The 24,692-nt window shown below is 45.7% G+C and overlaps 1 protein-coding gene across 3 annotated transcripts in view; it reads right to left on the bottom strand.

The window, feature by feature from the left end:
- The window catches only part of TP63 (tumor protein p63), a 101,934-nt gene that overhangs the window by 12,724 nt on the left and 64,518 nt on the right, over window positions 1-24,692 (bottom strand). For 2 of the 3 annotated variants that reach the window (XM_062005499.1, XM_062005501.1), the window contains 6 exons: window positions 7,448-7,634; window positions 5,292-5,407; window positions 4,857-4,966; window positions 4,460-4,596; window positions 3,400-3,482; window positions 2,668-2,804 (listed from right to left, as the gene is read on the bottom strand). In XM_062005499.1, the coding sequence (XP_061861483.1) occupies window positions 2,668-2,804; window positions 3,400-3,482; window positions 4,460-4,596; window positions 4,857-4,966; window positions 5,292-5,407; window positions 7,448-7,634 (770 nt within the window). The remainder of the gene's footprint in view (window positions 1-2,667; window positions 2,805-3,399; window positions 3,483-4,459; window positions 4,597-4,856; window positions 4,967-5,291; window positions 5,408-7,447; window positions 7,635-24,692) is intronic. The other variant, XM_062005500.1, reaches the window with a different exon arrangement.

The following is a 24,692-nucleotide window of genomic DNA, read 5'->3' as shown; positions in this document are numbered from 1 at the left end:
CTGAGCTTGGACAGCTTGACAAGAAAGCAGTGGCAGGACATCTCCCAGCAACCTGCTTGCACACAAAGCTGCTCTTACCCAAACCAGTTCCTACAAACTGTCTTCTTTCTCCATTCTCACATTAAGACCTGAAGCTCCATTACTATCTTCTTTTGGTGTGCAGTTGCATCTATGAGCTTATTTCAGTCCAAAGATCTCTTTGTCCTGAATGCATTCCTTCAGAAATTAAGTCATACCCTGGATTATCAAGGAAAAAGCACCAGAACCTAACTGCACTTAAAAAACTATTGCCTGAACACATATTTCCTCTCAGAGGATGCTGCTTGAGGGCAGGCTTTGAGCAGAGAGACAACTGCCACAGCTCTGGACAAACACGGAAAATTATTTTTCTCCACACTCCTGGCATTCTTAAAAGCTCTTCATCTTTCTCCCCAGTATCTGAGCACATTCAACAGCTGAGAAAAATGAGTATATAACTAGTCAAGTGCCAGGAAACATACCAAAAGAAGTTACATTAAATGAAATGGCTGGAATTATACATGCTTGTCTTAAAGGTAACACAAATACCAACCTCAGTTGCCAGGAACCCGTCCCTATTGATATAGGAAGATCAAAACCAGTTATCACAGTAAAGCAACCATGGTGGGGAGACACTTTTTTCTGTTGTTGGAGAAACACTTTTCCCCATTGTTCCCAGTTCTGTGACAAGACTAAGGTTAATGAGTGTAAGATGGAACACAAGGTTCCACTTAGAGATAAGGAAAAACTTTCCTGTTCAGGTGAGGGAGCCCTGGCACAGGCTGCCCAAGGAGAGTGTGGAATCTCCTTCTCTGGAGGTTTCCAAGCCCACCTGGACACATTCCTGTGTGATCCAATCGAGGGGAACCTGCTTTAGCAGGGTTTGGACTGGATGAATTTTAAGAGGTCTCTTCCAACTCCTACTATTCTATGATTCTATGAACTGCCAGCACCAAGTGAAAAGTTGTCGTGTGCTGCTGTCCATTTCTGCTTATAAAACCATTTCTCAAATGAAATGGCTGCAGTTCAGGTGGAGCTTTGAAGACTTGCAGCTGAGCGCACAAAGGCTGCAATGCCTCGGAGCTAGTAAATACAGGCTATAGCGTACACAAACAGTGAAGAGGACTGAAAAATAAATAACAATGAGAATTTGTAAGTGCTCTGAAAGAGGGTCCAGAGCCCTTGGATGCTCTGGTCATTTTGGCACAAGGCTTTTTTCACACCTCCACAAGACTCCAGCTGACACTAAAAACCACACAGGTCGAAATATGAACGCACGCAGAGACCTGGCAGAAAGCCGCAGTATTGCAGAAGTCCTGAGACAAGCTGGAGGCACTGAAATAAATCCCTACAGGCTCAAGTGGGACTTCTGTGGTGCCTTGGCCTGGTGCTAACCTCTGTGGTGGAATGAGTCCTACCCGCAGCCTCTTGACGCGTGAGCTTAGCAGCAGGAACGTGTGAGATCCTGAGCACTACCGCTGGCGGGTACCTACAGCCCGGGAGGGCTGTTTGCTGTCACCCGATACAGCAGGTGAAGCAATGCTGGTGAATGACACCACTTACAGACTGTCTGGGAAGTCATTCTCTGACCCAGACTCCGTAACTGGAAAGCTTTGGGAACAGAGAGGGAAATGGAAACCAGATACTTTATTTGGCCCTTCTTCTCCCCATCCTCTGGCCACTTACACCACCTAAAGTAATCCTGGCGCAGGCCTTGCAGACGAGTTCAGGTAGGGACCATGCCTGCCTGGATGGAAAGTTCCTCACATGAAGTGTGGAGACACTCAGTGACAGGTCAGTTTTAAAAAACCCTTCAAAAGTGTACATGTGGAGTCTTTCTTTGAAGCACTCGCTGGTCACAAAGTGATTATTACATGTTTAATCCTACCTCCTGACTTTCAGTTTCCCTCTTCATAGCTGAGGAACCTACAAGTATCTCTCCCACTGGGACACCAGCCCTCCAACAGCACCAAAGAGTGGAGTCCAAATACCCAGCTGAGCCAGTGCTCACAGACCCAGATTTGTGTGCTCTTGTGATAAGCCCAAACACCCTAGAGAAGCCATGGAGATGGCTCCACATTCATTGCCATTCCCATGGAGCAGATAAGAGAAGCAGATGTCCACCCTTGGGCACCACTCCCCAGCCTGGGCATAGTCACATTGGATTTCTGTCTGCAGGCTGTTCAATGGCACTGCCTTGCTGTGCCTTGGGCCCCAACTGGAAGTCAGAAATGAGGTGTTAAGCTTGTCTTCATTCACTCTCTAAAGACAAAAAGTGAATTATGGGGGATGAGATACTAGAGAGGGACTTTGCAAGCAGTTGGGATGTACATTTGAGGAAGGAGGACTGTGTTGTCCCATTGTGCAGGTTATGAAACATGAATTTTCAACTCAATCTCTCAGGTTCTGCTCCAGAGACTTGGTAGCAGCCAGACTCCTCGCATCAGCCTCTACCTGGTCTGACCAGGGAGTCAACAAGCAGCAGTGGTGTTGGAAAAGATTTTGCCAATGAAGTACTGTAGAAGTGCTTTGCTCTCAGTTGAGCACTATATCCCTATGAACAACTGTGCAGAAGCCTTCTGTGTCTCTCTCCTCTCCCCTTCACACCATCCTCCCTGCAAAGGTCACTGCAAGCACACTCATACTCACTGCTTCTGAAGCAAGTGCTGGTGCTGCTGCTGTTGCTGCTGTCGGTAGGTCTCAATTGTGTGCTGGGGAAGGTATTGCATTAGTTCCAAGGACTCTTTGATCTTTAGTAGCATTTCATATGTCTCCCGTCCCCTCACCTGGATCATGGAAAAAAAGGAGAGAGGGAAAAGCCTTAAAATGACTACATCCACATCTTCTCCTCTAGACACATCATGATTTATCCAACTGAAAGCGGGTCACTGGGAAGCTGCTAAATGACCAGTTACAGATGCTTCTTTTCCTTTCTCATCTGACAGTACAGCGTATTTCACTTCTATCTCTACATTACAGTAGTAATGCATACAAAAGCCACAGAAGCATCCAGCTTTGTCAGGAAGACAACAGCCATTATCTCCAGAGAAAGTCCAAGTGCCACAGATCCAGAAACATCAGAGGAGGAAATGCAGTTAGGCATTTAAGCCAATGTTTCCACCAGGGCAGACAATCCCTTGGAAGATTCTCACATGCTTTGCACAAGCCACTCTCAGTCAGCAGCTAATGGGATTTTTCATACTTTTTATGTGAAATGTGTATTTAAAATAGGTAGCTCTGAGGATTAAAAAACAACCAACCAACCAAAACCTCCACATCCGACCCCCATCTTCAATTCTCTTCAAGGTCTAGGTGAGCAGCCTCAAGGCACGGAGGAAGGTGCTAATACACAGTGTAAACACAAAGAGAGAGGGAACTTACCGGCAAGTATAAGAGCTCATCATCTGGGGAACGTCTCTTTTTGATAGATGTCATCTGTATGCCATGAGTTCCTTGTCGAAAAGCTGGAAGAGGAACCCCAAAAGCATCCCATTTAAAAACAAACAAAAAAATCCCCCAAAAACAAAAAAGGGGGGAAAAAAAAAGAGAGATACAAAACAGAGGCATGAAATGCATGGCCAGCTCAAATCCAGCACTCTCACAGTGTCTCTGCCTCAGCCACTCCAGATCTGTGCCTGTAGTTTCTGGCCCCATAAGATAGACATGATTTTGTAGATGCTGGGTGGCCACACTGCTTGGGAAAACATATCAGCCAAAGAGCACTGGGCGTATGGCAAAACCCCAGCAAGCACTGCCTATTTGCAGGAAAGTCTGTGAGCTTTGGCATTCCACTGTTCATGAGCTCTTGGAGGATCAGTGATCCAGAAAGGAGAGACAGCAGGCAGGGAGCACATAGAATTCACTATGAAAATGACCTCCCCTCCAATCTGCCTCCTGTTAAAATCTGCTGCCTTGCTGTTCAGCTTAGTGCCATCACTGAGCATACGTGGGAAACCAAAGTTGGGCTTCCACATCTTGCATGTCTGCTGATTGCATTGCCATCCTCAGAGCACAGAGAGGTCGCTCACCAGGGCCCTTACAATGCACAGCAAGGTTAACATGCAGTCTTAATCTAGATCCCTGGGGCTGGGAGACAGCCATTGCACAAGAAGGAGCAGAGAATGACAGCACAGTCCCAAACAAGCAGTAAAGGTTCAAAAAAAGTGGTTAAAGTCTCAACCATGTACCTTGAGGGTGGCAAATAAACACCCCCTCTAGCCATTGATGGAAGGGCTGATCTAACACAGGCAGCACTGCAGATTGTCAAATGCTGTTTTGTGACCATCAGCTCAGGCTGATCGATCCTGGGAGAATAGACATTAAATGCTCTCCTGCCTCCAAGCCCATGCACAGCACCGCTCTGTCCCCGTGGCACAAGCCCTGGCACCTGCACCCGGTGACAACCCAGTTTGCAATCTGCCCAGCTCTGCCAGCTACTTACGGCGCTTCGTACCATCACCATTCTTTGTGCTGTCGGAGACTTGCTGCTTGCGGATGCTGTCCTCATCTGCCTTGCGGTCCCGGCCCGGGCAGGCGCAGATGCGGGCCTCGAAACACCGGCGCCCCAAGACTTGCCCGCTGGGAAGAAAGGTGGGGAAAAACGTCAGCTGGCTGCTCAGCTCCAGGCCAGCAGCAGCCCTAAACTTCCCCCCAAACAATGCATGGACAGACCACTCAAACCTCCCATTTCCTTGTCAGGATGGCAGCAAATATTTGGAAATATCCCATGGCCCCTTGCATCAAACTGTCCGTAAGGACAAGCACTGCTGCCCTGAGCAGAAGAGGAGTCAGAAGGCCATCTCTCAGGCAAAGTGCTGCACTCGTGATGCACTACTTACTCTCTGGTTTCCAGCGTCACAATGATGAGGATTGGGCGACGGTTCATCCCTCCCACGCAGCTACTGTTACACATGAAGTTGTACAATACTGTCGTGAACTCTGTACCCACCTGCATGAGACAAAAAGGGGTGAGCAGAAGAGATGGTGTATACAAAGCTCTGCTTTTTCCAGGCTCTCTTGCACTTCTATAGCTATAGCTGTACTGCAATCAGACTAGCATGAAATAGGCCCTACCACAAAGCTCCCTCGGAAGAAATGAAGCAGTCCTGTTCTCAAGGGATAACAAGGGTGTTTAAAAGCTCATTTCTGAGTAACAGGAAGAAGGGATTCATCATTATGAAGATGAGGAAAGGACAAGATCCCAAGTCTTGACTAGGCTACAACCCTCACCCCTCTGTTTGCCCATATGCCACCACCTTGAGCCCATGACATACCTGGGGTGGCTCGTAGGGGACCAGCACGCTCTGCCTCCCGGTGATGGGGTCTTCTACGTACTGAGCATGGCTGTTCCCTTCCACCCTGATCAGGTGGCTGGGAGGTGCAATCTGCCCTGCAAGGGCAAGGAGACAAAAAACAAGAGACACTGTTCAGCAAAGCAAAGTCATGCACAGGGCGGCAAGATCTTCCACCAAGAGAAACTCCCATACCTAGCCTCCAGAGGTCTATCAGAGCACGTGTGTGCCTCCCAGCGCTTACAGTATCCCTTCCCAAGATCCCTGCTGCCTCACATCAGAAGCAACATTTTCAAGCTCATGCTGGACATCTGTGAGTAAACTTGGACATTGGCTCCCCAAGATCCCTGACTAAGCAAGCTCAAATGTCAACTGAACAGCAGCTCACAGCAACTCTTCCAGCTCCATATGGATTTTCGTACCATCTGAGAACCCTTTCTTTTCCTCCCCCTAATGCATACAACCAAGAAAATTTTGCCAAGTCTCTGTTCCTCATCAAATTTCCAGCCCTTTTCTGTTCCCTCTCTCATTCTTGATCCTAAAGATCTGAAAAAGATTCAAGCAGCAATACATTTAATTATTGGTCGGCTTGAAAAAAATCATGCTTGCTTACAAGCAGCAGCAAAAAGGAAAGTGATCTTTGTTTCTAGGCTCCTCTCCAGTATCTTTCAAAAAACAGTTTAATTCCTGCAAGTTTTCTTCAGTGTTTCTACAATGTGCAACTAAGTTCTGAGGAAGGAAGCCTGGTAAGGGTTCATACCAAGAATCTCTTTTGTGTTTGAATTGTTCATTTCTTACTTGAAATAGAGCATATTTCTAGAGGAATACTTATTTCACAATAACAATTAACATTCTACAACAATTTGCAGGCTCAGGGTTTTTTTTCCTTACAACTCCATTATTGAATCACGTATCAACCCTCAAGAAAATCCAGTTCTGTCAGAAAAACACTGCCTAATATGAAAAGCTATTTCAAAGAGTAGTCTCACTGCACTCTGATTTTACACTCCCAAGTCTTTGCTTATTTTTGGGCTTGTCTAGCTGGCTGCCCTGTAACCAGCAAAGGGATGCAGGCTCCTAAGACATCCTGTTAGCTGACACCGACTGGGTTTTTTTACAGTAGGAGATAAATAATGCACGTAGAATAAAACAGATGCTCATCTGAACTTGTGTGAACTTATGTGGCCAAGGCAAAACACAGCCCAGCCCATGAGTTTGCAGAAAACCCCAGGACATTTTTAAAACAGCTGCTATTTCACTGACACAACGAGAAGCAAGTAAAAGATTAAAACATTAATACTGAACCGATTAAAGCGTTCCATGTACAGGAAGGTTGCCTAGAGTTGATGTTGGCACTTTGCATTATGCTGCTGGAGATAAACAGCCCCTCTGCCTTTGAGGCATGGATTAAGGACTGGAGATGATATTGCATCCTGTTACTAGATCCCTGTCCCAGCGACATGGAAGCTCATTCCTGAGCACAAGAACAGCTGCTTCTCATTGCGAGAGCAAAAGCAGGGTGGGGAAAGGCTGCCAGAAGGGCACTGCCTGCCATGGGGACAGACATCCATCCAACCTGGGCAGGCATGAGGATTATTTCTGTACTTTCTTCCCAAGGACGTGCTTGTACAGGGACAAATAAAGTATAGTATGAAGCTTAGAATCATAGAATCATTTCAGTTGGAAAAGACCTTTAAGATCATCACGTCCAACCACTCACCTCACACTGCCAATCCCATCACTAACCCACATCCCTCAGCTCCTCATCATTTTCAGTATCTCCAGAGATAAGGACCCCACCATCTCCCTGGCAGACAGTTCCAATGCTTAAAAACCTTCCTGGTGAAAAAGTTGTTCCTAATCTCCAATCTAAACCTCTCCATGCCCAACTTGAATCCATTTCCTCTTCCTTCCCATTGTCCTATCACTCATTACTGGAAAGATGAGACTGACTCTCACCTCACAAAGCTTCCTGCTAAGCACAGGAAATAAAAAGTTGTGCAAGATATTGCACAGAGGATTGCTTCCAGCAGGTTTGCTGCTGGAAAACTGGAAACTGTCACCAAATCCCCACACTGGCCACTCATTAGCCAAGCTGCTTTGGAGAGGGACTGCCAGCAAAGCACTGCCCTCCTTACCCTCGTTGAACTCCCGGCTCAGCTCGTGGTTTGGGCAGCGTTTGACCACTTCGGTAACATGTTCAGCTTTCTTGTAGACTGGCATAGCCCTGATGACAGCTCCCTGAGGTGGAGGTGTCATCACTTTGATCTGGATAGGACACGTCTTGGCGATCTGGCAGTACAGCTTTTTCAGCTCAGTGGAATACTGGATGAGGAAAAAGAGCAAGAGAGAGTCAGAATGTTCAGCTAGCAATGGAGGCATACCAGAAGGATGGAGATGATTTGCACACATAAGTGGATGCATCAGCTACTGCACATGCACTGCATTTGTTCACACAACAGTCACACTTCCAGACAAGCAGCAAAGACCCAAGAACTTAATCTGTTTTAGAACAGCAGAGTATAAATCTATATCTTAGTTTCCCCAAAAGCAAAAATCTTCAGATAAAGAGCACTGCTTTTACACAAAGAGTCTTTCTCTTGGGTACACGTCTCCTCTTCCAAGGAACGCACATTACCCACCTAACAAAATGGACACTATTTTTTTGATAGCACCCTGTAATCCTGGAAGCACTGGAAATCACACACATGAAGTGTTTCATCCTGTTTTGTAAGAAGCCCTCCTGCGTTTGCAGCAGGATGAAATGAAAACATGAACCTTGGAACTGAGCAGTGCTCGAAAGCAAGACCTTGGGAGCTGAACTAAATCTGACATTTGAATTATCTTTATAAAGTATCTCACACCTCTGTGTCAATCTCCACATTTCTAAATCCAAAAGCATTCTGTCTGTGGCAGAGGGGAAAAATAATTATGTTTTTCAATAAAATAATCAAAAGTCAAAAGAGTTGAACAGTCCAAAGACCAGGTCCACGGTAGGACCTGGAACACAACCCAGCAGCTGCCTTGAAAGGGGAAGTTGTAACTGTGCAATGAACACTTGGAGCAGAACATGATGCTCTTGTTTACTGTGTTGATTTGGAGCACATTAGATCTCCTCCTTTAAGATGTTCCTCACTAAAGCAGTAACACTGGTGCATCATTTTCCTGAAATCTGTTCACATCTGGAAATATTTACTCAGCAAAACATCAAGACATGGGCCAGAGTCATTGGTTTCCATTCAAAAACCCTCACTAAAATAGGGCATGTGCTTAGCAGGAATGGTTGCAAGGAAACTCTTATGTAGTTCAGACCATTGTAACCTGAATCCATTTTTCTGGGTGTCTCCCATGAAGACTCTCCAGTCTCTTCTGCTGTACAAGTTCTTTCAAGACACATTGGTTTTCATCAGCACCCCACTCCAGAAGCATTCAGTTTTCTCCTGGTGCTGAGAGGTTCACGAGCACAGGGTAACTCTGGTAACTCTGCTAGTTACTAATCCACCCAGTAACTCTAACCACATAACCCACAGGAATTGCTGGCATTTCCCCACTTCTATCCCTTTGGTTCTTGTAGACAAAAAAAAGTGAAAGCCACAAGGTGGTTGTTTTCTCAAAAAACATCTCTAGCAGCCGTGGCCACTATGGCTGGTCCCTGGTCCCAGCTGCTCAAACACAGCACCGACAGGTTTATACTGGTTGAGAGCACAGCATGGCCCTCTGCCCTGCTGGGATGGGAAGAGCCGGCGCACGCATGGGTGGGTGGCGGGTGATGTGGCAGCACAAGGATTAACTAGCAATATTCAGGGATTATTTGCATTTCAAAGTGTACACATCGCCAACGTCGGAAAAGCCAAAGTTGGGAGAGACACTGGGGAGGAGAAAGGGATTAAAAATAAGCCAAGCTGGTTCCTTCCCTCCTCACTCAATGCCACCCTGCCATATGGCAGAGAAGATGCTACAGGTATTTAAGCTAAGGAAGAAAAAAAGAAGCATCTTTAAATTGCAAAGGCCAAATTGTGCAATGTATTTTCTGTGCCTGCAGGCTAGAGATTAAACCCACAAAGGATTTACCCAGCCCGCGGAAGCAGGGAACATGCCAAACAATTACAAAAAAAAATAGTTGCGAAACAGATCTTGATGGTGATTTATATCACACATCTTTTTAACCCCAAATTCCTTATTGTTTTTTAATTAAAAAGCTATTCCTTGCTGAAAGTGAGAGTGAGCTCACTGTGTTGTCTTTTCATCTCAAGAGGCAGGAAAAGAATCGCTTCTATTTGAGGAAGGAAATGTAGAAAGCATTGTTTCCCTCCACACATCAGTTTAACAACTTTGTGAAGGTTTCAAGGACAGAAAGCCTCAAAAAGAAAAATAATCCCAAAGCGCCAACTAATTGCCTGGATGCCTTAATATCATTGACGTGGAAAGAAACTGGGCACCCAAAGGCAATGGGCCAAAAAGAAAGCATAAATATGGAAGTGCAATGGCACAGGGAGGGCACAGCACACACCAGGAGCCAACGTGTCCAGTGTCTGCAGGCATCCAAAGAATTGGACAAATGGAAGGAGATACACACCCCTCAGTCACAGATCAGGAGTGTTGGTGTTGAGCGTAATTTTATGTATAACATCTTCAAAGACAAAAACGCTGATGTTATGAGAAGGGAGAGGAGAGGGGATAAAAAAATCATTCACAAAAAATGATTTCAGAAGGACAGGGGAGGTGCCCAACACCAGCATTAATACAAAGGCTCCAGGTCAAACATCACAGCTCTTCTGTTAACAAAGGAAGGGACCTGATGCACGTCCACCCTTTGGCATCCCAACTGTCAGACCGCTGTGGTTACAACCAGCAAGGAAGGCATTCAACCTGCAGCTTAAATTCACAAAAAGAAAACAGTCTAAGGTCTAACAGGTTATGATGAAGCAGTCCATTCTAAGAACTATATATATATAGATATATATATGTATATATATATGCTCCCAAAACAAAAAGGCAGAATCAAGAGCTCCAGGCTCTGTCCAACACCTTAAACTTGGCATGTCAGAAAAGGAGGGTGATCAGGAGCCCCCCTCTGCTTTGGGACACAGTCAGGGCATGGGGAGGCAAGCAGCAGTGCCCAGCACAGAGGCAGATGAGACAGCAGGAGAGCTGTGCTGCTTTTCTGGCACCTTTGCAAGAGGTGTTCAAGTCTCACGGGCACTACATTGGGCCCAGGGACATGCCATACAGCCATGATTTCACATCTACCCCAGACACAGCTGCCCATGAGTGTGTAATCATTTAATACGGGTGTAAATCTGTCCACGGGATACCTGCTGTCAGACAGTAAGGGGCTTGAGTTTCCCTCCCTGCCAACTTTGCTGCAACCGTGGGTAACCTGATGCCCAGTCATCTATTGGCATAAATAGAGGTGAACAACTATGTCACAGTGACTGCATCCTGGATCAGAGATAATCATTACATCCATGAAGCAAGACAGGATATAGTGTATAGATTTCAAAGCAAATAAGCTCCAGAGAAAAAACAACCCAAAACCTGAAGCAGGAGCTGTCTGTGCATTCAGAGAGTGCCTGCAAGCAAGGGCCATCCCTCTCCGCACTGGTGCCTCGCCCCCATGGCCCCTAGACCACTCCACTTTGCAGGTGACAATCCCCATGTCAATCCCCTTTTGCTATAGGAACTGACAGATGCTCACTATGTGAGGAGTAAGGTCACAGGATGAACAAATTCATCAGGAGGAAAAAAAATACCAGAAGTGAGCTTGCCTGAATCAACGAGCCCATCATTTAGCAAGACAATAGTCATTATCCAGCTGCAGGAGAAAAAGCTGCACCAACAGCTTGAGGAGTGCAAACACCACTTCTACTAGATGTATGGATTGGAAAGTTATTTAAAGCAAAAGAGTGGAGTCTGGCAATGTGCTGTCTATTCAAGTGGGAGAGGAAAGAGCTTCAGCTCAGACTTTTCTTCGGGGTTCAAGTGCTGCACGTCATGCCCAAATAGGCAGACTTCAAGAGACTGCTAAGAAGAACAGCAAATTTAGCTTTTTTTTGCTTAATAATGTGTTTTAAAAGGACAGGAGAAAACATTTCAGTGCCTGCAGCTCTGGCCTCCCCATCTGCCTGGGCAGACATGCTGTATTATCCACTCTTGGCACCCTGGTTGGTTATTCAGTATCACAATACACACAGACCAGCTACTAAGAGGCAACACCTGTCTGATTTCTCAGCAAGCCCCTTCTCCAGAAGGTGTGTCAACAGAGGGTTTAAAGGAGCAAAACCAAAACACTTTTCACCTCTCAAATTGAGAATTTTGCTAGAAAGGACAGAAGTCTCCTGGAAGTCTCAATGTGATACAAGCTGCAGTGGCTTTTCACTGAGCATTCAATTCTTCTGCAAAACTCTGAAGCAGAAAAATCCCCCAAACACTGCTTTAGAAATCTACCTCTAATATCTGTTCTGCTATCTGATCTAGCCAAGGGAAGTCTGGCCCCTAAGTCTTTAAAAGGAGTGGGGCTCAGTAAGCTCTGCGAACACTGACAGATGTCAACATGAAGGTGAATGCAGAGGTTGGCTTATGGCCTGACAGCTCCCTGAGTGCCTTCAGCTCGGATCAGCAGGTCTTACAAATCTTTAGCAAACTTCTTTCAAGTAGTCACGTTTTAGCTCAAGTCAGTTAAACACTAGGTTCATTTTACTTGTCATTTTCAAAGCCATCAGTCAGCTATGCTTTCTCCACGATCTAACGCCAAGAAGGAGAAAAAAGAACAGGTTAGAGAAGTGGGAAAGCAATATTTACTCGCACAAGTGTGCACAATGAGTACAAGGAGAGTCACAAAGAAACAGAAAAATATCACCTTCATAAAGTTTATTCATTTAGGAGGAAAAAGGGCAGTGAGAAGAAAAAGCTACCTAGTAAGGATAAAAATTTACATGTGCACATGACATGTTTTTGCTCTGATGAAAAGTGACTTTTCACTCACACCAAAACTGTTTGGGCATGACAGGTGCACACAGACTCTTAGGAACCGACTTGTACCCAGAGGATGTTCAGCATGGAAGCCCAAGAGAAGCTCTGCCACAAGCGCTGCAGACATGGATGTTTTACGCCAGATCTAACCTTCAGCTCAGAGTAACCTTAACCCCATCGCTTTCTAGCTGAATTGTTGCAGTTCCAGTTAAAGGTTCACTATCCCATCAGGCTCCATAGAAAGGCAAACAGCTTGCTGTACCAGATGTAGCAGACATTCAAACCACGGGCACCGCTGATAGATCTGGTGATCTACAGGTCTGCCACGCAGGATGAGAACCCCCCGACTCGGAGCGAAACACTTGTGAGCATTCCCCGCCCGTGGTGGGGGAAAGCCCCACGGGCTGGCCGGGGAGGATGGGAGCGGGATGGGATGCTGGTGCAGCCCCACCAGTGCTTTGCAGACATTTCCCAAATTTCTCCGCCCCGGGGCAAAGGGGGGAAAAAATAAAAGTCCAAGCCACCACGTAACCCTCTTTTTCCTCTTGAGGAAGGGCAGCGATTCACCCAAGGGCGTCCGCCTCCGCAGAGACTTAAAGTTCATTTTCCCCTGGAGCTCCCCTGCCCCCTCCCCGCCCCCGCCGCCGCGCGTCCCGCGCACGAACGGTGCTGATGAGCCATTCAAATCCTTCCTCCGAGCGCTTTTCCCCGGGAGCCGCAGCCAAAGGCCGCCTGTTGCCACCTGTCAGTCGCAGGGATTAATTACCTGCGCCGGGCTGGGAGCGGCACATTCCTCCCCGGCCTCACCCTCCGAGATGTTGACATCAGGCAGGTGGGCCCCGCGTCCCCCCGGACGGCAGCGCGGGGAGGGGAGAGCAGGGGGAGAGGGGGGACGGGACGCGACCCACGAGCGACGTGGGGACGGGCAGCGCCGCGGAAACCGCAACAAGAAACGGGAGAAGCGGAGCGGAGCGTGCCAGGGCAGCTGCGGGCTGCCCGGGGCTGGCGGCACTCCCGGCGCCCCGCCGCACGCCGGCGGCAGCTGCTGCTGCACCTTGGAAACCTTCGCGGGAGAGAAAAAAAACAGCCCATAAAATACATATCTCTGTGTGGTGACCTGCTTAGGTAAACGAGGAAGAGGAGGGGTGACAGGGAGGAGAATGGAGAAACGTAGCCCGCGGGTAAGGATTCCACGGGCCGGAGCCCCCGTGCCGCCCGAGCCCCCGTGCCGCCCGAGCCCCCGTGCTGCCCGAGCCGCTCCCCGGCCGTGGCTGACGCGGTGCTCGGCCAGGGGCAGGGAGAAGCGCAGCAGAGGGCCGCTAGCGCCCAACGCAGCTGGCACGGCTCCTGCATCGTGCTGTGGGGCGGTGGTGGGGCAGGGAAGGGAGGGAAAAGCTGTTGCATTCCCCTCTGGCAGATATGGAGCTGCGTGTACAACCACCTCAGCAGAGAGAAAACGGTTCTGGCCTCTCCCCTCCCTGTGTGAACCCCCGCGGGTTCCTCTGCACTGTGCTTCCCATCCTGTCCCCTACCTCCACCTAAAAAAACCACCCATCCTCGGCCATACACCCCCTTCTCAGGACAGGACAGAAGCAAGGTGAGAAAGGTGTGCATGGGGACGAACACACATTTGGTCATCCTGCAGGAGAACCCCTGAAATTCCCCATTGCATTCTGAGCATCCACGAGATTGTCTCATCTTCAGCAAATGAGACCATTCGTTCAAGTGACAATACTTCAGCATCTTGCTTGAGACTCCCCAGATATTTTCATTCAAAATTACCTTGATCACGGTGTGTTACCTGCTTAGGAGTACTAAGTAACATTGTCAGCCAAAGCACAATGATCACAGGAACAACACTCATGTTTTCCATACTACTTCCACACTGTGAAACATGGGTTTTTACATTTCAGTTTTCTATCTGCAGACTTACTTCATTAACACATGAAGGTCTCCTGAGGTTTGGCTTGAAAACACTTTTTAAAATGAACAACTACTTAATTAAAAATTACCCTATTTCATGAGGAAAACAATCCCAACTCTGATGGAAATACTTGAGAAGCACATCAGGAATTATTTTACACATTTTTTTTCCACACCATGTGATGGCTGTAAAGGAAGGTATCACTATTTGGTTTTAGTTCTCTTGCTTTGCTAGTCTGTTTTATTTTTTGACATCTTCTCAAAATTGATTTGTACTTGTGTATCATATTTGATTTCTCCATCAGCTTTTAAAATGAAGCTTTTGCAGTACTGAAGTTTCAGATGCTAACCATGCCTAGTAGTTTGTAATTCTGACAGACCACTGTACGCTGGAAATTGTACAAGTGAGGTGAAGGCATGAAACAAGGGCACATGTGCTGAAAGCCAAAGCTCAGCCAATGCTGAACAACTTACCTATGCTTTTCTTTAACTGAAGTAGATGCAACAGGGGGCATTGATTTTACAATATTACCCAAAGTCTGAGGTAGACTTTCAGATTCCTTCTTGCGAGCACAACTATACACAAACCACCTGAGAATTACCCTGACCAAGCCACAGTTCCCTCTGATGCCATATAACTGGATATAACTGGCCAACCACCTGCACTTTGCAAGCAGACCAGGCTCCAGACACTGCTCTGATTTCCAGAGGATCTGAGATCTCCCAGCTGCTGCATGTCCCCGTGATGTTATTTTCATAGACTCTGCCAATTAATTGACATTAATGTGGCTAGTTTACAGGCCACGAATAAAACATTAACCGTGGAGTACCTCCTTCCTCGAAGGACCTCTCTTTAGGATGACTTTGCAAATAAAGCCTCCCATGCATGGGACTTCATGCTCCATTGTTGTACTTCAAGCATTGGAAGGATTTTAGTTCTGATTTGTGTGTCCAGCACACGGGCTCTCTTTAATCCTATTCAACACTCAGCCTCTCAAGCTGGTATCCAGGTGTCCCAATGACTTACATGTTACAAACACACAACATAAGCAGCCTATCTGACTATCAAAGAAGATATAACACTAAGAAACGTAGGCTGCAGGGAAATCCATTCTTATGCTACCTAAACTCACCTAAAGGCTATGAAGTGTTAAAATTAGGCAGAATAGTGAGAAGTGAACAAAGTTAGGCTAAAATATTAGTTAAAATAGGATTTAAGATATCTTCAGTTGTTGAACATTAATTAGTGAGCCAATAAAATTTGACAAGATTTTTAACCATTATAATGAATGCAGAAGAAGCTCCATGAACAACTCCATAGCATTTCTTCCTTCTTTCCCAGCTGTGTTATCCTCAAAGGCAGCTGCTTCACATCCTTTTAGCAGGGGAACCTACTGCAAACTCAGTGCTACACGGGACACACACACCTGCTTGCAAGCAATGCAAACGAGCACACAGAACATACATGACTCCATGTGTTTGTTTACATGAAACTAAGTTGATTAGCATGACACCAAGAGTCACACTAGCTAGACACTGTGACAATGACATGACCAGCAGTAGTCCCTCCAAGGCAATTCTACTAATTTCACCGGAAAAAAACCCACCAAAGCTACAAGGCAAAAGCCTCCAAGACCTGGTTTAGCAAAAAAACCCTCCCAGACACGTGCTTAACTTTTGGCAGCCCCATTAACCACTGCCTGCTTAAGTCAGTATGACTCTACACAAGGGCATTTGTGAAGCCAAACTTGATTTTAAGAAAGGTCTGATTCAACTTATATTTTAAATAAAACCAGAGATTTCTTATAAAGGACTCCAGGACTAAACTGGAAAGAATACATCAGACTTCTGACAGCAAACCATTGCATACTACTCCAAACTCATATGCCTCAGCCTCAGATACTGAGCACCAGAACCTTTTCTGCTTAGGGACTGCTTTATGTAAAGCCCAGGCTGGCCATTTCAGACCTCCTCCTAACTTGGCATGGAGGATTAAACCTTAGAATCAGGTTCAGCCAAAGCAGAAGGCTGCTGTTTGTTTCCTGTTAGCCCCCCCAGATCTCACTTGTTTCACACATGTTCCAGCATGCTCCATCCTACCAGCCAAACTCCAAAAACTCTAACCAACCAGAGGAAACACTGTCTGGAGTAATCAGACACCAATCTTTAGTGCATCTCCCAGTCACTTTTGTCCTCTGCTGAAAGTCAAAAGGTGATGAACCACAGCAGTATATAGAGGTTGTCTCCATTGATTGTTTCTGTGTGTGCTCAATTAAGATAAACAAACAAATAAAGCAAAGCTAAAATCCTAAAGCTCTCCGAAATAAGCCTGGTCCCACCCAATTTCACCAACATGAGTCAGCTATAAGAGACTCAGACAAGCAGGTCAAGCCTTGCAGCCCCCTACAGAGTAGACAGAGACTTTGGGTCCTCAGCAATCTGAGATACAGACACAGGTTCAGATAGCTCCATAACCAGCTGAAGATCAAGGGGAGGAAGCAGGGTACAAGGAAATGCCAGATGTAAGATCTTACTCCAAAACTCTTGTTAGTTCCCTCACCTGCAAACGGGGATTTCATGAATATCCCAGAGGAGAGTAAGTGAATCGTTAGTACAGTGTCTCTGAGGGAAGCCAAGCTGGAGGAAAGAACATGACTAAAACAAGGGAGGTTAAAAAGAGAACACAACAAAGTTGTTCTGGCAACATAGTCTTTTCAATCAGCAACATCCCAAACCTGCAATTTAGGGGCAGAGTCGGACTAGGAGGTTATCAGGCATTCTGCCACAGACTGCACCAGCTATTCAACACCCTGGAAAGCCTGGCACTTTGCTACACAGTGACAGACTTCCACCCAAATTCTGGCTGATGCCAAAGCGCTGATCAACTTGCAGGCCAGCATATTGCAAAGGTGTGTGTGTCAAATATGGGCCCATCTTCCTAGCTGGGCTACTGACAGGCTCAGAGAAGATGTAAGCTGGTTGTCTTCGCATACTCTCATTCTGATCAGCAGCTACAGGAGGGAAATTCAAGTGATTCAAAGCTAAAACCAGGTTTAATGTCTTCTGACCTCTTATACTTAACACCTTTGTCCAGATACATTTTCTTTCCTGTTCACCCAATCTTGACTTAGATTCAATGGACCCTACTTAAAGGACAAATAACCCCTGAAGAAGTTCACATAGAGATGGCTTAGGTTTCCTTGCCTTCCTGAATTGTTGAAGACATAGTTGGACAACTGCTGCTGTTCTCCTCGGATGGTGCAACACATACCTTAAGATTCTGAATTTATGCACATGACAGCTCAGGGCCCTCCCACAGTAGTCCTCTGTAGCTCTTCACCCAAAGATTCCATCTGAAGACATGGGTCAGACAGAGCCAGTGTGAGAGCTCTGGGATACCACAGCTCAGCCCAGCTTCTAAAAATGCAAAAGCATCTGAGACTACCCCTCATGAAACGTGGGAGTTACTACCTATATTAAATCCACAACCAAAACACATTAATTCTCTCCTGAACTGAGAGCAAAAGTCTCTACAACGGACTAAGCAGTTTGAACAGGTTGATGACTATGTGGATATTTTCTTGGCTGGGCATGCTTCTTGACTGTTCTTCAAGTTGGAAAGCAGCCACCATACCCCATGGAGCAGGGCTGGTAGCTAACTGTGAGGCCGAGGTTCTCAACTGTGATCCTGAATGCTCTGACAGAATAAGAGGCCACCAGCCAAGTTAGTCTGAGTGCTCTTCTATATGTGCACTATCAACATAGACTGAATGGCTCCAATGGAAGAAGGGGATCTCCTTTCTCTCCTAATCGTCTTCCTTCCCCTTCTCCCCTGTTTCACCTGAGGAAAGAGAATAGATATCTCTTTACCTCATCCTTCTAATAAACTATTAATCACACCAATGGGAGGCAATGGAAGAAAAGACAGAAAATATTAAATATGACAGGCTCTCAAAGTGGCAGTGCCAATGAAATGCATCATTAAGGTGAGTAATTTTCCTGTTTACTTCATAGGCTCTGAGCACTCCCCCCCCCCTTCCTCCCCACCTAAGATGTGGGCAGGACCCATCAAGGCAAAGCTTTGGAAGCAAGCTGCAGCGTCCCCAATTTCTACATAAATGCTGTAGGCCAAAGAGCAAAGGCAAGTTCCAACTGAGCCCTTGACAGTAATCAAGCACTGCGGCGCCTCTGGTCTTGTCTTGTGCATACCTTGCAAGTAGCATCATGTCTTCCCGCTGAGATTTCACTGCCAGCACACACAAGCACCTTGTTCCTTGGCTTCTAGCTCAGAAAAAGAAAGTCCTGAATGCACACGCCCCTGCCTTTCTGCTCCAAGGGAGACCATTTCCCTCTCAATCTTCAGCATACTGTGAGCAGCCCTTTCAGAACAGATTTAAGAATTTGCAAGAAACCTCTTTTGTTCCTGTGCAGAAAGGTTAGTGCCAGTCCCTTGCCAAAGGGGCATTGAGTCTTCTCTATTAACGTCCAGGAAACTCTCCTGAGTCAGATCTCATTACGTTTGAAACAAAGTGCAGGTACCAGCAAGTCTCTTCCATGATAACAGCCAGGGCCTGTCCCATTTCCTGATCACATTACACTCAATTTCCAGAATTACATCTATGCAAATATTGTTCTCCTGCTTGCAGAGCATTTCATTGATAATTGACATGAAAAGCCAGCAAAGCTTTTCTCACCTGGATGGTGAGCAAGGCAACAAACTAACATGCAAACACCAAGCAGGGGGAAATATTCTTCTGTACAAAGACCAGCTGCTAAAGGCCCTGTCCTCCTCCTAGATAACAGAGGATCCAAACTGAACCAAACTATCTCTGCAAATGTCCCTCTGTCTTCCAGATGAGCCCATACTCTAGCTCTGAGTCACAGAGAAAACGTTAAGGATCACAAAAGACAAAAAAAAAAAAAATATCACACCTAACTGAGCAAGTCACAGTTTTACTGAGAATACAGAGATGTAGTAACTTAGATCTAAGCTAGATCAATAAAGCATCACAGCAGCTCCAGCATGCTTCAGATGAGTGGTGATTGTATGAATAAAAGGTTTAAAGGTTTCAATTAAGCTTGACTGGCAAGAAAGTCAGACAAGAACACAGTCACTAGCTATTACCAGCATTTGCAAGGTTCTGCGATCTGTGTTTTACCCAAATTGTCCTTTCTCTCAGCCCTCTACTTCCATTCTCAATGACCTTGCTAAGCACAGTCCTTGAGTCAACTCATGTGGTTTCTCCTGAGTCTACTTTCAAAGTCAAGACATGATTCAGCAGGATGCTTAAGCAGATGCCTACCTTTAAGGACGGGAGCAGCCTTGCTGACTCCAACAGAACCCAGCAGATTTCACAGGGAATATTCACGTGCTAGAGGTTATGCACTTGCTCGAGTGCCTTACTGAACTGAGACCTTGATTTTCCTACATACCGTGGGAAAGGGTTTGTCAAGAATCACACTGAGGAACATACAGTAATGTTGCTGCTGCAGCCACCGGCCCATTGAGACATTCTCAGCTCCAGAAGGCAGCACCTCACCCCCAGGCAGCTAGTGAGGTCAATGCAGTGGCATCATCTCTGCTAGGGAAAGCAACAAGCCCATCCCAGGACTGGGGTATTCCTCCAGTTTCTCATGCTCTCTGGTAGCTCTGAAACTATGCAAGTACACTGAGTACGGGAAGACAGACATTCTGTAGGCAAAGACTTTCTACAGACAAGCATTCTGCAGAAAGGAAGGAAGAGTTGCAATGAGTTTGGGAAATGTTAGCAGTAGTCCTTCCTATCCCTCTTAAAGAAATCAAGATCTTCAGTTTTGCATCTCCTAAACACCAATAGAAGAATGGAAAAAACCCCACATCTCAGTTGATGTACAAGACAAAGGAAGATGTGCAGTAACATGTTGATGAGAAATGAAAGTTTTGGATGCAGCACAGTTGATTCCCATTCTAGCCAACTCTTAGGTTGCTTTATGATTGGGCTAGGACAAAGGCTGGACTTCATCTTAAAGGTCTCTTCCAGCTGAAACGACTATGAAAGCAAGCTTGGATGGAGCTGGATGCACGTTACAGGCAAATGTACAAGCCTGCTAGGTAAGCTCGTCCAGAATAATTGCCCCAATGCTCCATGACATAGTTACAGATCTATAAATTATTGGAAATAGATTACAGCAGGTCTCTCAATACCTAGCAAATGGTTTCCTTCACTTGGTAACTGAAAGGTAATCACATTGTCTGCATGACCTAACTGGAAATGTAACAGGAATGAATGTGGATCTAGATGCAAATCTTATTGACCACATTTTGAAGATGGCTTTCCAAGAAAAACACCAAACAGCTCTTTTTCCCTACAGACCTCTCTACCTCTGCACTGCTCCATTTGCACACTGCAAGTTCTGAAGACCCTAAGCCACAGATGCTTAGTGAGAAGACCTATCCCATTCAAAGCAGGACTGCTTTCCCAAACAAAAAGCAGTCTTTACTACTGGATAACAATGAGAACGGGAATAGTTCCCTGAGAAACATAATTTTAAAGTCAGATTTCTCAACTAACCACACCCAGTTAGTAAGTAATGCCATGTTTCTGAGTGATGATGGAATCCCTGCAGATTTTTCACCAGTTTCAATTTTGTGATTTCCACCATCTTCCCAACAACAACAACCAAATGAAACCCCCTCACAGTCTTATATGGGTTGAAGGTAACTAAAGGCAAGCCCCTTCCTCCCTAAAAAGAAAACAAAATGAATAAAACAAGATAGTTGCAACATCAGAAGAAGTTATTGGCTCACACTGTCCGACACTCCCGTTCTCCTTACAGCTCATATATGATGCATTAGAGAAAGGTGCAAAGCCTCCATGGACAGAACGTGCTGTGTTGCCTTGCATGATGAATCCCTGCCCTTGCAGAACACAAGCTTTGTTGTGAGATAGCTATCACAAGCCTCATGAGCTTGCACCACTGCATGTGTGATCAAGGGTTAGACTTAAAAACAGCCCCTCAGCAGCTCTGAATTTAACGTAATCCAAATGAGAAGGCAGGAGGAAGGTTGGGACTAACACTGGCAATCTATTTATTCAGTGTAGCCTATTGAAGACAATGAACTGGCACAAAAGAAAACAAGGACCTTGAATCTGCAGAAGCTAACTGCCCTTCTAAAATTCTATCAGGCATAACTACATAGAGGAAGACACCATTCAACTCTGAGCATAACTCAACCAGCCTTCACAACTGAACAGAGTGCACAAGGAAACAAGTATTTGGCTCTCCTGTTGCTGACAAAGTGCCAGGATGCAAAAACCACCCCAAACCAACCACCTCTAAATAGGATCAGATACACAACAAAGCACACAAGGACGCGGCCATTCTACTGCTATGATGGGCAGTGGGTTCATTGTCATGTAAGACAATTTACAAAGCTCCTCTTCACAGAGCATCCAGTGAAAAGAAACAAGCACAGTTTTAGAAACCATTGGAGGCAAGAGATTGAAACTATCCAGAAGCAGAGACCTGGGAAGAAGCTAGCTGTTGAGGGAGGAGAAGCTCTGTTCACAGCACACCAACTACCTGACCCTGGAGCATAACAAATGACAGAGGCCCAGCTAAACTGTAACTGTTGCCACATATTTCTTATTTAAATGCAATTTGTTTAATCTCAAGATGGATTCAATCATCAAAGGCTCTCTTCTGCAGCACACTGACAGTTCATTCTAAATCTCTGCACCTTTAATCCTTTAATTAGCCAAGAAAAATGTGATCTCAACCCTTCCACCAACCTAAGCTAATTTTCTGCGTGGAGCTTCCAGCTCCTGTAGGTTACAGGTTTTAGCTGCTCAAGTAGTCAAGGAGAAAACAAAACAAAACACCCCCCACACTCCACTCCCACAAAGATTGGTGTGTGCTTCTCTGTGTGCTGCCTCACCTAAGAGCACACCATTTGAGAAGTCCTTGCAAAAGCAAGAGGGACCTACTTGCATATTGCAGTAGTGGACAGAGGCATAGTTACATCATGCAACTCTGAGAAAGAATGAATGGAAGTTTTGATGTGTGGTACAGGGATGGCTGGAGGAATATGGGGACAAGAAAATGTTTGCACAAGAGAGGGATAAAAATGGAGAGTTAGCACTTGTGTGAGAGAGCATCATTCCTACCATGTGTCTTTGGCCACCTTCCTCAGTGATTTTGGGATGTGTGCTCTGAAGCAAGCAAAAAAAAAACCCATATAGCCAACCATTTTGGAAACTCCAAAAGAAGATTTTTCCTGAGATGAGTTCTAATGTTGTTCAAGACTGTCACGGCAACAGAGCTCTGAAGGCACCAAAGCACATCAGGACAGACCCAGTCAGACAGATTGAGTTACACATCAGGCTTTTCAAGCAGTTCAGCAAGGAAGGACAAGAGAACCACCTAAATTCCTCTTGCCCAAAATCCTATGCATGGGAGTGAGGTACAATCTGCACCTGAACACAGCTGTGACTGCCCCTGTAGGTCAGGCTGCTCCTTGCAGGGTAAGGCAAAAGCAAGCCGTGCTCTTGCTCAAGGCCTGCTAAAGGCATGCCCACAGTGCAGTTGAAGGCACTGCTGGCTTAACACGTGTTAATCCAGTGTGTGGCACACAGGAGAAAGGAGTTCAGACATGGCCAAGCTATCTCTGCACAACCCCCAAACCGTCACACTCAAATTGCAATGCACCAGAGCTAATGAACCCTAACCTGTGGCTGCAGCACCATTTAGACACAGCAGTTCCCTTTCTAAGCACAGACTGAATCCTTGCAGCATAGCATGGAGCCTAAGGCTATCTCTCATATGAATGTCTACCTGCCAAGCATGGACAAGCCATAGGAGGCCCTCCTGGTAGCCAGCCAGGGACCACAGGTGAGCAGAAGCACTGAGAGTCACTGAGGACTCGACAAATGCATGAAAACACACAGAGAAAGTGTAACCTCACTCTAATGAGCAAATGCACAATGGAAAAGCTCTGTTTACATCAAAGGCAGCAGACAGGCATTTCTGCATCTTGCAGTTGCTTAATTTGCTTCTGTGTAGTGGGCTTTGAAGAACATGATCAGGGCTGCCTCCCTTAAGTGAAGTGAGGGAAAAAACCCTAAATTGGAGTCTCCTAGTTTTAAGCACTCGCAAAATACTACCCAGGTATTATTACAATCCCATGTATATAAAATGGGTAACTTAGATAACCTTTCCTCTGGTAGGATTTTAGAGGCACTGTGTTCACATTCTTCAACTTATTCATTCCAAATCAGTTCTCCCTCAGCAAGGAATCCAGCCCATAAGACAAGAAAAAAGAACTGAACTACACTTGCTACACTCCACTGACAACAGCCCCCAGTCACAGGCAGTCTGTGCATTCAAAATGCACTTTAGTTATAAATGCAAGCCAAAAATACACAATACACGTGCATCTTAGGGGTCTGCTTAACCAAATATAAAACTGCAGAGTTCTGCATGATTTTGAGATGATGATATGAGATGATGATATTACCAACCTCACTGCTCCAGCTGCTCCTGAGTCCTATAACTGTTCCAAGCAGCCATAGGCCTTGAGAAAGAGACATTTCAAGTGCACAAAGGCAGGCAATTGAGCTCTGCAAATTGAAGTTGCTAGATGTTCATTCTACATTCAGTTCTTGTAGAACAAAGAGGATGTGAGTAGCTGGAAAGGCACTGGGAAGCTGCATTCTAGTGTCCAGGCAGTCAGCCTGGTAACTGAATCTCTGCACACTCTTTGCTCAATGTATTACAGAACATCCTTCCACTGACAGTCCTCAGCGTGGGTATGCAAAGGCAGAAAATGGTTACCAGATTTGCTCCAGGCCAGAGAGAAAGCTCATTTTGCAGTACCAAGATGACTAGGTTTTTCTATTCTTTTAAGAAAGAAATAAAGGAAAAAAAAAAAAGGTAAAAAGTATTCTTCTGTGCTCTGAAAGCAACTAATCAAATTATTAAAGTCCTTACAAGTTTAACGAAGAAATCAAAGCTATTAAGCAAAAATTCAGCTTGATGTCTTTTTCTTTCCTTACCCACCCTTCCTCAATGCATTCAAAACCTCTTTTTGCTGTGCTACAACATGTTTGAACAGGTATTGAGATACAAACAAGTCTTGGCCCCATCTCATACAGAATGGATTGGTTGCAGATGTTCTCCTGCAAGCTACATCTTGCCTCCTGCAAGAGCATTCATTTCCAAAACACATCATTTCACCTACTTCGCCTGAAGCCAAAACTCAAAGGTTATTTAATTTTTATTTTTTTTATTAACTCTAACATACCTACAGCTGTGCAAGCAAAACCCCATCTGGTTTTTCAAGGCACAAAGAGGCAAGCCACTGTGTTCAGATAAATGTAACTAAGTTCAGATAAATCTAAGTAAGTCATGGCAGTCATCTTTCTGTTCACCTCTGCAGCAGCCAGCAGTTATTGTCAGGGGTGCAATAAAACAAAAACCTGCTATATTTCAGAGAAGCCTGACATATTT

The sequence above is a fragment of the Colius striatus genome, chromosome 12 (genome assembly GCF_028858725.1).
Source record: "Colius striatus isolate bColStr4 chromosome 12, bColStr4.1.hap1, whole genome shotgun sequence".
Lineage (NCBI taxonomy): Eukaryota > Metazoa > Chordata > Aves > Coliiformes > Coliidae > Colius > Colius striatus.
Note: the sequence above shows the minus strand (reverse complement) of the source record. Positions and strands in the feature narration are given on the sequence as shown.